The sequence below is a fragment of the Haemorhous mexicanus genome, chromosome 3 (genome assembly GCF_027477595.1).
Source record: "Haemorhous mexicanus isolate bHaeMex1 chromosome 3, bHaeMex1.pri, whole genome shotgun sequence".
Taxonomy (NCBI): domain Eukaryota; kingdom Metazoa; phylum Chordata; class Aves; order Passeriformes; family Fringillidae; genus Haemorhous; species Haemorhous mexicanus.
In genome coordinates this window covers 102521040-102533274 of record NC_082343.1, presented here as the reverse complement: position 1 = coordinate 102533274, position 12235 = coordinate 102521040, and the positions used below count along the sequence as shown (strand labels likewise).

The 12235-nt window shown below is 37.2% G+C and overlaps 1 protein-coding gene across 2 annotated transcripts in view; it reads left to right on the top strand.

Annotated features, from left to right (window-relative positions):
• KIDINS220 (kinase D interacting substrate 220) overlaps window positions 1-12235 on the top strand; it is a 76174-nt gene that overhangs the window by 37296 nt on the left and 26643 nt on the right. For both annotated transcript variants that reach the window (XM_059842845.1, XM_059842844.1), the window contains exon 22: window positions 1548-1710. In XM_059842845.1, coding sequence (XP_059698828.1) covers window positions 1548-1710 — 163 coding nt within the window. The remainder of the gene's footprint in view (window positions 1-1547; window positions 1711-12235) is intronic.

The following is a 12235-nucleotide window of genomic DNA, read 5'->3' as shown; positions in this document are numbered from 1 at the left end:
ACACTCAGACTTTTAAGTGTGTAAACTAAATTGAACTAGTCAGTCCATGTTTTGCTTTTGAAAGTCCTTCTGAAGCAAACTCTTTCAGAATGTAAGAAAACATTATTGACCATTCTACATGGAATTTGAAAGATACGTAATATTTGTTGTTTCATTGACTTCAGTTGGGAGACAAACTATTCTAGTTTGCATTTTTAGGAAATTTTACATTTTTTTATTTTGAAGTGGTATAAGAAAATTATGTTTTTCAATTTGATAATACTGTGGTGTGAGCAGAGATTGTAGTGATGACATGTGAAAATGTAAGCTGTGAGTGGAAAACCAAGTATATATCCTGCTTATTTTTGCTATGAGTATTTGCACTTCTTTTTCCCTAAATGATTTGTGTGAGGCTGATGAAAGCATTTTGTCACCTGTTTTTCTTCAATAAAATACAGTCAAGACATTGGTATCTATGAACTTTAAAAACTGGAAATAACTGGAAGAGGGCTTGTGGAGGTTTAATAAAAACATGTTTCATGCAGTAAGTGAATGGGGAGTGATTATTTAGTGTCTTTTCTATTACAGACACTAGAAGGCACTGGGTAGCCCTACAGCTACCCAAAGCAGAGAAACTGAGTTACTTTTACCACTGTGTATAGTTAAGAGAATAAATCTGCAACAGATTTAGCCTCTCAAATTCTGGGCTAATGTTTTAAATAAGTGTTCTGTCTCTTAGTTGGTACTGCAATTTGTAGCATGTAACCTGTCTTGTTTTGGCAAATTACAGTGCAGTTATGAAAGCATAACAAAATCACAAAATGTTAGTTGTAAAATTAAACTAAAAAAAGACCTTGCAAGAACACTTTTAGTGTAGTATAATCTGTGGTTAGACATGATGGTTTCATAAACAGCTTTATGAGCAGAGCCGTCAGGCTGTAGGTTGCATGTAATTACAGATATTAATAAAAGACAGAAAATTTGCTGGAACTTCAGATGCCTAAGTTGTAGTATTAACTTTTTCTGGTTTTTAAAATAACCTTTGTAATTTATACCTTACCTTAGTATCTCTAAACCAGTCTTTTTTTATAGCTTTGAATTTTACTCTATTAGCTATTGAAGTTGGCAGTTGTATGCTTAACTTGTTTTGACCACATTTCATAGACCAGTGCTTAGAAAATCTGTCAAAGTATTAGGATGAAATTCTGTGTTTAGATGGAGGAATTAATGCTGTGTGAAATTCTTTATTGAATTTGGTTGAAGTAAGTTAAGATTCATCAGTAGCAGGATGATAGTAATTAGTGTTTAAACTGGGGCTGAAGTTGACAGTTTTGGAGAGTCTCGTATTTTGACCAGTATTTGGAAGGATTTTTATTAGACTGTTAAATTAGATTTTTAGATGCATCTTGCAATGATTTTGAATTTACTGAGCTAAAAATATAATAGCAAGAAGTTCACAAATCAGATAATAACAAAGTAACAGCTGTTACTTAGAGGGGAAAAAAGGTATCTTTCAAAAGGGTGAAAAAATCCTCTGTGTTTTCTTTTGTTCTTTCTTGTTCTTTTAGGTCGTTTATTGAGAGCCAATCAAATCACATTCAATTGGGACAGACTAGCAAGTTGGATCAATCTCACAGAGCAGTGGCCATATAGAACATCATGGCTCATCCTGCATCTTGAAGAGACTGAAGGTGTTCCAGATCACCTGACTTTAAAAACCATCTATGAGAGGTAGTCATTATTCTGGTAATGGTGTGCAATTTCAGTGGTTAAAATAGTGATCGTTATTAATGATCACTAGAATAACATGGCTTTCAAACATTTATCAGGTTGTAATCTAAAAGTCCCACAATCTCACCCTCTTTTGCTGACTTTTGAAAACTTCTAAGTGAGTTTCATTGCTGTTTGATGCACTATGTATGAATGAGTGCTTTGTGTTTAAACCCAAGAGAACTGTACAGGTATTCTTTCACAGGCAGCTAACTGTACTTTTGTCTCTTGATATCCTTTTCATCTTTACCTTGGCCAAGCTACAAGTTGGGTATTTTTTCCACTTCTTTGTTAATCTGAAGTAAACTCAGCAGAAACTGGCCTTACTGATAAAAATCTCTAAAGGTTTTGTGCTTAGCAGGTGTGCTATGGCAATGCCATGTGCTGCAGTTAAGGGATGTGGAAAAGAGGCATGACTTTCTCCATTTCTGCTACAAGTTGCTTTCCAACAGAGCTGTCTAGGTATTACTACTGAGAACAAATTGCCCTGTTTTGCCAGTGAACATCTCTCTCCAGAACCCGCTGCTTGTAAGAAAGGATTTGTGGGTTGTGACCTGATGACAGGGAGGAATGGAAGAGAGAGATGTGATTGAGAGTGGGGCCTATAGAAGAAAAGCAGAATCTGAGTCAGGGGAAAGAAGGAAAGGTTTGATTTGGATAAAATATGATTGAGATCAAATGAAGAGAACAGCTGAGGTAACGAGAGAAGATTGTGACTGATTGAACAAGTTACAAGAAAATCTAGAGATTTTGCAGAGTCCAGGGGAATGAACTTGGAGAGAAAATACTGGAAGTGTGCTCTGTAGTGGAAGTCAAGGAGTAGGAGATGAACTTTGTAGGGCCTGGGGTGGGCTGAGATTGGTTGAAGTGTTGAGAATGGAATTAGGATTGTTTGAGAAAGATTGAATGAGTTGTATTAGAAAAGTTGAAGTGCAGTTAGGATCTGAACACAGAAATCTCAGAAGGTAGAGGGATAAGAGTAGATTGGGCATGATGAGGCTGAGGATTAAGACAGATGAAGAGGGCAAGTAGTAGACTGAAGTAATTGACTGGCTTTAAGCTGGAAGATGGCTTTAGAAATACCACACTTCACAGGTAAATTAGGTGCATGATTAGGAAACTCTCCTCTAGAGTATGGACCCAGTTTTCGAGTTTTGCATTTCCTCTGTCAGTATAATATACCTGTGACATCAAAGGTAAAGCACAGGGAACCCATCTTTCCACTGTGTGTTCACACATTTAGTATCACAAATGTTTATGTAATCAGCTAAGTAAAGTAATTCAGAATCATCAGGAATTCCCTTTCCTATCATGCTTTTTATTCATACTTCTCTTTGTTCAGATTTTTGTATAGCATGTTTCACAATTTTATATTTTCAGTATTTACTCAACAAACTCATTACAGTTTTCTGATTATTAGCATCCAGAGTAATAAATCACTTTGGGATGATTGAAGTCCAAAGCTGTCTTCAAGACAAAACAATGTTTGTCTTCTGATAAAGAGGAGGTATTAGAGACCTGGTTTATATTCAAAATGGGTGCTAGTAATTCCAGTATTCATGGATGTTAATTCGTAGTAAACCAGCATAAATAAAAGGACATTCACAAGTGAATGTGAATTACTTACTTGGGTTCTGGATTGTTTGTTATTAGCACAAACACTTGAGCTGTTGATGCTTAGTGCCAGCTGTAGCGTGTTATGGTTTATTAGTTAAGGTGTGGAGGAGATTCATGACTGCTGCTATGTTGTACCTCTTGCTATGCAGGTTGTTTGGAAGTGATACAGCCACTTGAGTAGACTGCTAGTTCATAACTGACAATTACAAGTGTATAGGTAATCTTTTAGTGTTTAAAACCAGAGTACATAATGGGAAGAAAGAGTGAAGAACCCTGTACAATGTATTGGAAAAGGGAAGGTGATCATGATCTTTTAAGGAAAGCTGTTTGTATTCTACCTGCAATACCAGAAAAATAAGGAAAAGGAAAACATGACCAATTCTTTAGTTTCTTAACAATTAATGGAAAAAGTTTTCCCACAATAATGTTGCTGCATGCTTAGGAAGAGTATTGATGTCTCTTAGCCCCTTCTATTGAACCTGTGTAAGGAACTAAATATGTAACTCTCCTGAAGTATTGACAAAGCTGAGGTCTCATCTGTCTGGTGATTTGAGTGATCATCTTTACCATATGCTGAATGTGAAAAGGTCTGTGAACTCTTCTCTGGGATTATATGGAGCTCTAAAATTTCTGTTATATCCAAAGTAATCCTTTCAGTGTCATTGCTATTCTTTTTATCTGCAACTGTTTAAAGTAACTTGACTCAAATAACTGTTTTGCTATCATTTCAAAGTTCCTCTTCTAAAACTTCTGTTACAATGTTCTAAGTTTTATTAGTTTGTAGAGCAGCTTTCCCATTGGATTCTCATAAATAGATACCAGATTTTGATAATTATGTAGCATGTTCATGTACTGAGTTTGTTCTCTGCTTTTTGTTCTTCAGGGGTTTTTTAAAAAATATCTTGATATTTTAGACCAGAATCAAGAATATAGTTTTCCTAGTATTGAATAGTTTTTGTCAAACTGCTTTCTATAGTGACACTGCAGCTTTAGGGGTGCTGCTTGGACATCTCATTGATAAAAGGAATCTTGTAGGTTCTGTGTCAAATGTAAGAGTTTCACACTTGGTCGCCTTCTCTGTGTATAGAGACTCCTTTGATATTACAGTTGCTTTTCCAAATTTTAAAAGATCATGTGTTAAAAAGCTTTTGAATCACAAGGATTCCCTTGCAGTGAGAACTGTCCATTGCCTTCCCCTCCACTGCAGACGGTGTAGAGCCGAGGGTGACCACGCTGGACGGACCAGTTACAGCTCCCTTCAGCGGAGGAGTTACTGTAGATTGTCACTGTGTGCGCTGAGGGTACAACGGTGGGAGGAGAAGGGGGCAGTTAACCCTGTATTGCCCTGCAGCTGTGTCCCCGAGGCGGGCTGTTCCCAGATGTGTCCCCGAGGCGGGCTGTTCCCAGATGTGTCCCCGAGGCAGGCTGTCCCTAGCTGTGTCCCCCGAGGCGGGCTGTCCCCAGCTGTGTCCCCGAGGCGGGCTGTCCCCAGCTGTGTCCCCGAGGCGGGCTGTCCCCAGCTGCCCCCCGGCAGCGCTGGTGCTGCAGGGACTGTGCAGCGCGGTGCGGTGCCGGCAGGTGGCGCTCCCGGCTCGGCACAGCCGCGGGGAGCGCTGGCGCCAGAGCCCTGGCTCGCTGTTTCCCGGCGAAAGCGATACTTTCACAACATAGAAAAAATACGGGAAAACGAAAAGAATCGGGTAGTCAAGCACTAAGAAGCAAAAGAATAAATATAGTCTTTAGTTAATTCTCCTCTATGCAGGCTCAATGGTATATGATTTCCATGATTATATGCTATTTTGCCTCCACGAGATTCCCATCTTGTAATGTCCAGGATTTAATTTTGCAAACTGTAGTAAAAGAGAAGGCCATTTTCTGTTACATTGCAGTGCTGTCTTTTGGAGTTGAATGCAGTAACTAAAGTAAGACAATGAAACGCTGTTCCACGACTATTAGTCAGAGTTTGTGTGATGCTGGACTAGTCACCTCTATCGTACCTTTCACTTGGATAGTATTCATGCCTCCGTGGGGAGGTGGTGTACAGCTTATGGTTCTGTAGGCTGGTATTGCTAAGTACTCAGTGTTCAGAGCTATATCTGGAGCTACTGGGAGTTCTGCTTTCAGTTGGTGGAGTATTCTGGAAAAAAAGGGATACCTCAATTTGGTAACTAAATAAGTATACTTGTTATCTCTGTGCTTCCATTTGTCATTAAAAATAAGGCTAGCTAATATATTCTTATTATGAAGGCTTGTTGGGGAAAGTAAATTTGTCTTTTTCTATAGATACTGTGAAGAATATCAAAGACTAAATTGATGAGTATGAAACCAGGTCTGTCAGGAAAAGTGTATATTTCCTGTTTCATACTATGCAGAGACGAAAAACCTACTGAATATCATATTGGGAACTTTCTTCCAGGGTCTATAACAAAAGTCCCATCAAACAAACAGAAAAACCACCCTCAGAAAAAACCCCACCAAAAGCAAAAAAACACAGACTCCCCCCGCAAAACGACAACCAAAACCAACAACAATGACAACAACAACAAACCAACCAACCAAAAAAACCAAACCACACAACCAATTAGAAAACCACAAAAAAAACCAACCCAAAACAGAGGACAAACTCCCCCCCCAACCCTCTAAAGAAATTTAGGCTTCAGTTTGTGACACAGGCACACCTCTGTCAAGAACCTTTATGAGCTGGAGTCACTTAACATCTCTTATGGTAACAGGTAGAGACTCTATGCTCTCAATGTTTTTTAGAGGGGAACAAGCCCATGCTTTGTCGCTGTGGCAAATTTTGAAAAAAAATGCTGAATCTGCTTTGCAGGCTTTCAGTTTATATGCTCAAGAAAAATGTCTTTACTCTTTTTACTTCTTTAGCTGACCTGCTGTATCATCTCACTTCTATCCTCTTATTTCAGCCTCTGTCTATCTACTTGTCTGGTTAGTCTTGCTTTCCACCTGGTATATTTATTAGCAGTAGTATTTACTCCTTCAGGTAATGTGTTGCCTTTTCTCATCATCAGGATTTTCATGTAGTCTCTCTCGTTATCAGGTTAAGCTCTTAATTCTGATTTTGTTGCTCCTTCCCTTTTTGTGTTTAGGTTCTTCGGTGGTCAAGCTCACTGTTGTCATTACCCATATCTCCATCCTGGTCTAATTTAATTATCTTTACCATTTGATTTATAGCTATGACATAGAATTAATATTTCTCTACATTTATGTTATGCTGCATTCTCCTCTATGTTACTGTAAAGAGTCAATTTTGTGTAATACCAAAGTGGTTTGTAGAAGTTGCAGAAGGCAAATTTTTAAAGCTCTGAAGTGAAATAAAATACGTGGGCCTTCTGCAAATAAATTTCTAAGAGAATCAAGTTGTCAGATTAAAGCAAGTTTCTGTTTAATGTCTGAGACTTCTCAGACTTGTAAATTAGCCAGCTATGGGAATGTGCTCTCTTGTGAAGGCAAGTAAAGCATCCATGACACCAGAATAAATGACAGTGTCAGATCTCAATAAATGAAATCTTGGGAAAAGTCACTGTGGCTTTTATAGAAAAAATACACATTTCACAAAACTGAATTCACAAAAGTGTCCATGAACATAGGAAGAAGACAAGGAAGTATTTTGAAATTTAAGACATTTTAAGCAAGATCCTAATCTAGAACATCTAAATGTATTAAAATCTAAGGTAATAACAGGCACGATTGCCCCAAGAAAACAAAAGAAGGAAGCAAAAGATAGGAGTATGTGTCTGGTGAAAAACTTGCAGGTGAGGATTCCAAAGATAATTCTTGTGCTACTTGACATGCCAGTTAATGGTCTGATAGAGGGAGGTGATGCCATGTGGGCATATAACCAGGATAACAGCTTCACAGAGGGTTGTGGAAGTAGCTGTGAGTAAGTTGCAGATCAAAGTCATTGTGCATATAGGTATATACCCTGCTGGGGAAAATAATCTCATCTATAGTCCTGCTAACACAGTAGTGGGCAGTAAATCTGGGGTAAGGAAAGGAATTCATCGATTGTTGCTGATTTCTCTGAACAATGTTTTGTGCCCCACTTCAGTCAGAAAATGAAACAGTGTCTTTAGGAGTTCCCTAAAACAACAAATCAATGGAAGGGCAGAATGTATTGTGTTATACAAATCTGTGATTTTTCTAAGTTCTAAAGACTGAATTTCTAATCATCGCATTTCAAAATGATTGTACCAGAATAGATATATTTAAGAGGCTGAGGAAAGCTGTATTCTCACATCAAGCAGTGACGACTCCCAGTTTTGCTAGACTTTCTCCTCTCTTCTCCAGCCCTCCTCATTCTTAAGACATTTGATTTATTTCTTTCTTTTCCCCAAAGGTCCTAATTTTTTCATTCCAGTTTGAGGCTCTGAGTCTTGGTTGTCTTTGTTTCTTGATATTTTCTACTTCTTAAGACCAAAGATATCAGGGATTGATACTACCACCATGTTAATCAAAAATCATGCTATTAAAACTGTTTGTATGAGAAGAAATGTCTTCCCAGTCCCTTTCCTCATCAAATTGCCTCACTAAATAGGATAATCTGCTGAACGTATTTTATCTCTTTGTATCCTTCTTATCATGGCAGAAATCGAAGTCTGCAGTACTTTGTCAATTGGAAAATGTTCCTAGAAATCACTGAAGTAATTGTGTAATTCTCTTGCCTGTCCTTCTGGAGGCTTTTGTCCTTCCTGAGGCATTAGGGAGAGTTTCTGTAACTATAAGCGAGCCTGTTCTCTACTAGATGTGGCAGATTTACCAGTCTGCCCTTTCTTACAGCTGTTAGTAGCTGGACTGTAAGATTTATACAATTGAAAGTGGAACTTCAGGCGTGCATATGCCTCTTGAGTTCAAGAATGTCTTGTATGGCATTTCACAAAATTATTGTAAATTTCTAGACACTTGAAAAACTATGAACTATGAATTTTTACCCCTGAAGGTCCTGTGCAATTAATGGTTCTGCTGTGAAACATTTCTGTTGTGAATGCACAGAATTGCTAAAGCAAGGCCTACCTTGCACCTAGAACCTATTCAGTCAGTAACTGAAGCCCTTCAAAGAGCCAAGTAAAGGATAAAAAACATATGGTTTGAGCATGTTTGAAGCAGGCGGATAAAATGAGGTTCAGCACAAAGTACAGCAAAAAAGGGCTACTTTAATTCTAAGACAGATGTGTCTAAATTTGTTGTACCAAGTGCTGGGACAGGATGTGTGACAGGTTGCAGGAACCTTCTGGTGCTGGTGAGCAAGATGTGTTGTCCAGCAGGCAAGGAAGGCCACTGTAGAAAAGTTCCAGTTGGCCTTTGGAAAGAAAATGACAGGGAATGTGCTGCAGGCTACCAGAGCAGTTTAATGATCTACCTGTTACAGAGGGCCCTTTGGAAAGAAAAAAGTCAGTATGAAGTTGATGACGATCCATGAGAATTTCCTCATGGTCATGCTCAGATACCAGACATTCACCCAGGCACTAGGTAGATGTGTGGTAAATACTGTCCTCTCTCTTATGGGGTTAGGACCTAGGTTCTGTATCTTTCTGAATATAATTCTAGCCATTACCTGCTGAAACTGTGAGAAGTGTAAGGCAGGTGTATCTGAGGAGATAGGCCTAAGAGGGACCATGAGATCAGTGCTTAAAGATGCTGGGGAGTGGAGGCTGCTTGTCCCCCATGACTGAATATACAATTTATTTAATGCTACGGAGTTCAGGTATTCATGTAACCTTCTATTCAGGTGCTTCCTACTGTTAATCTGCTTTTTGGGCTTGATGCCACGAGGGACAGTCCTACTTGTCATTCTTTGCCCGAACTTTAACTGAACTGGGGTGTTAAGACAGGGGCTTTGAGCAAACTGGAATATTAAGGCAGAACTTTCTGATTTTTTTATAAGGATATTTGCAAATAGCTGATGGTCCATAAATTTCTGTGACTATTTTTATATATTTATTAAAAATATTAGAACAGAAGAGCTTGGCTCAGGATAGAAGAAACTCATGAGCCATCTGTTCAGATTACAATCTCCACCCTTCCTTAATCTCCTTGAAAATATGCTTTTTGGGAAGCTGAGGGAAACTATGGAAATCAAGAACTCTTTGATTTTGAAAAAAGAGATTTCTCAGGACAAGAAAATGGTTATACTTTTCTCAGAGTTGTAGGTAACCATTATTTAAAACTTAGCAACGTGTAATTCATCTATCACTTGGGCTTAATTTAACCTCTGTGATAAAGTCTTAGTGCACATATGTGTGCATGCCTACCTATGATGGATGGCAAATTGGATGGCAATACGACATGCCAAGGCAGAACACACCAAATTTAGAAGAATAGCATAACAGCTTTCTTTAATTCAGCATCTTTTTCTTTTTCGGGGAAGGAGGGAGGGGGTTGCAGGGGTTGAGGGATCAAAGGATCTAAGCGAGCCATAGCTCATGTATTAATTTCATTTTAATGCTTTTGAAACTTGTACACCATTCCAAGGGATGGATTGTGGAATATATGCTTTGTCTAATTTATCAATAATAGAAGGAATTGTTGTTTCTTAATTTTTTCAGTTCCAGTCCAGTTTCAGCACTGGTATATGATTTTGCTTGGGTTTTTTTCCAGTCCTTAGTGGAGTTACTCTTTCTTGAAATCAATCACAGAATGGTTTTTCTTTTATTTTTTTTCCTTTTTTCTTGAAATTAAACTGGTAGAAACAAATTGACTAATAAGTGAAACCGCAGTTCATTACTATAGATTTGGAGTTCTATAACATGGTTTCAGTGGTGCCATGTTTTCCTGATAGATTCAGATCTCTTGTGTAATACACCCATAGTAATCAAATTAAGAAATCACTTAGTCAGGTTAAAACATTTTTCTGTTTCATGTACGGTGGAATATTTCTCCTTGATTGTTTACTGCCTCAATTTAAGAAACTATATTTGTAGCATACTAAAAATATCACCAAGATATAAATGATATGAAATTATTTTATTAAAGAATTTGATTTCATACAAAAATGGTGTTCTGTAGCACTAGTAGTAAAATTTATTTTTCTCCATATAAAGGCTCATTTATTTTTATAGCAATTTGATGACACATCTGCTTGCTTTATTCAGCTGAAAAGAAAATGTTGGTTCTTGGTGTTTTGTAAAATTGCTTTGTTAAATTATTTTCAAAATCGTTCAACTTTTAACAAATGACATTTGATACTAACATTGGAAAGCAATTTCAGCTAATTAAGTAGATCCTTCTATAAACCATTGGAACATTAAGATGACAAACTGTTCATTCAGGATTATTTTAATTGGTACAATTATTGTAATTTTGTTGCAATTATGTGTTGAGCTAAAAGCTTTTGTTTAAATCATTTGAGGTTTTTTTGTTAATATACATAAGTAAGAAGAAAAGTAAAATAAAAATGGAAGATAAGCATTATCTGTTTACTTTTTCATTACAGTGCTTTAGACAAATATCTATTGAATTATTCTTTTAGAAAAGCATGTTACATGCTTTCAGCAATTCTGTAAAATTTTAAATGTTAAAATTGAGCAAGATCATTGAAATGTAACTTTTCTGGAAGGTTATTATGTTAATTCCAGTTTTGACACTGTTTAAATACCTTTTAAGAAAAAGGGTGAAATGAACATCTGAGGGATTTGTGAGTTGCTTAATGCCTATTGATGTATTAATTTAAGAAGTGTAGCTATTTAGTGATTATAGAAATTAAAAATGAAAACTCTGTAGAAGGTGCCACATTCATCACTCTGATGATAATGTTCTCTGCAATCATCTTTGCCCAGGCCAGGTTTAAATAAATCACTTCCTTTAAGTAGACAATTTAGTATTGTAGACCTCACAGTGAGGCATTACTTCTAAAATATTTAACCTGCTTTTTGTTTTTCCGTCTCCTTTTATTGCCTCATACTTAAAATGCAGGGCACATAAAGTTATCAAGTTTCTTACTGTGCTAATAGTGTGGTCTCAATGTTAAAAGGCTATGTACCAGTTGAGTAGTAGGTGGTTGATGCCCACCTTTTTTAAAATTATTTTGCCTTTTGTAATTCAAATAGCACTGCAAAGCTGTGAATGAATCCGGGCATTTGTAACTGCTTTAACACTTTATTTTAATCATAAAGTATGCCAGAGAGTTGTTTAAAGAACAGAACTTTTTAATATGGCTCAGTGACAGTGTGTGATACTGGGTGTGGGAGATTAGTTTAATGAATACCAATCTTTTAAGCATCAGAATGGGGTTTTTTCTTTCTGAAATGATCAAAAGCAGGAACACTTTAGGAGGAGAGGTGGAGAGGTGGTTTATCTGCTGGTTCTTGAATTGAATAGAGTCAGTTTTGCAAATCAAGCTTTCCTGAATACCTATGGTAATAGGAGTTTTTAAATAGCTATTGCATCTGTTCAGTGAAGTCTCTTCTGCTTAATATGCGCTGAGGGGACTTGAGTTTTTGTCTACATAGATATATCAAACTATAGCTTTCTCTTTTTTGGTTTTTATAAGGATAAAGCATTTGTTCCCTTGTGTTATATTATTGAGTGCTTGATGGCTTTTTGTTCCTATTTTTATACGAATGGGCGTATAAGCGAATGTTCTTTTTCAGTGTCCAAGTGACCTGTTGCAGTTTTCAGTTTGAGAGAATATTTGTAGCACAGTTGGCCGATATGTTGAAAGTACTGCAAAGTTCCTGGAGCAATTTGTGTGAGAGCTTTTAACACTGTCACTATATTGACCAGACGTGAGAAGAGTGGGATAAGTAACTTCAGTGCAGAGCATAAGATTTGATTATTAGGTATTAGAGATCAGACATCAAATCAGCAGACTGTTAAGCATCAAAATTTCATATTGCATTCCATAGCGGCCAAG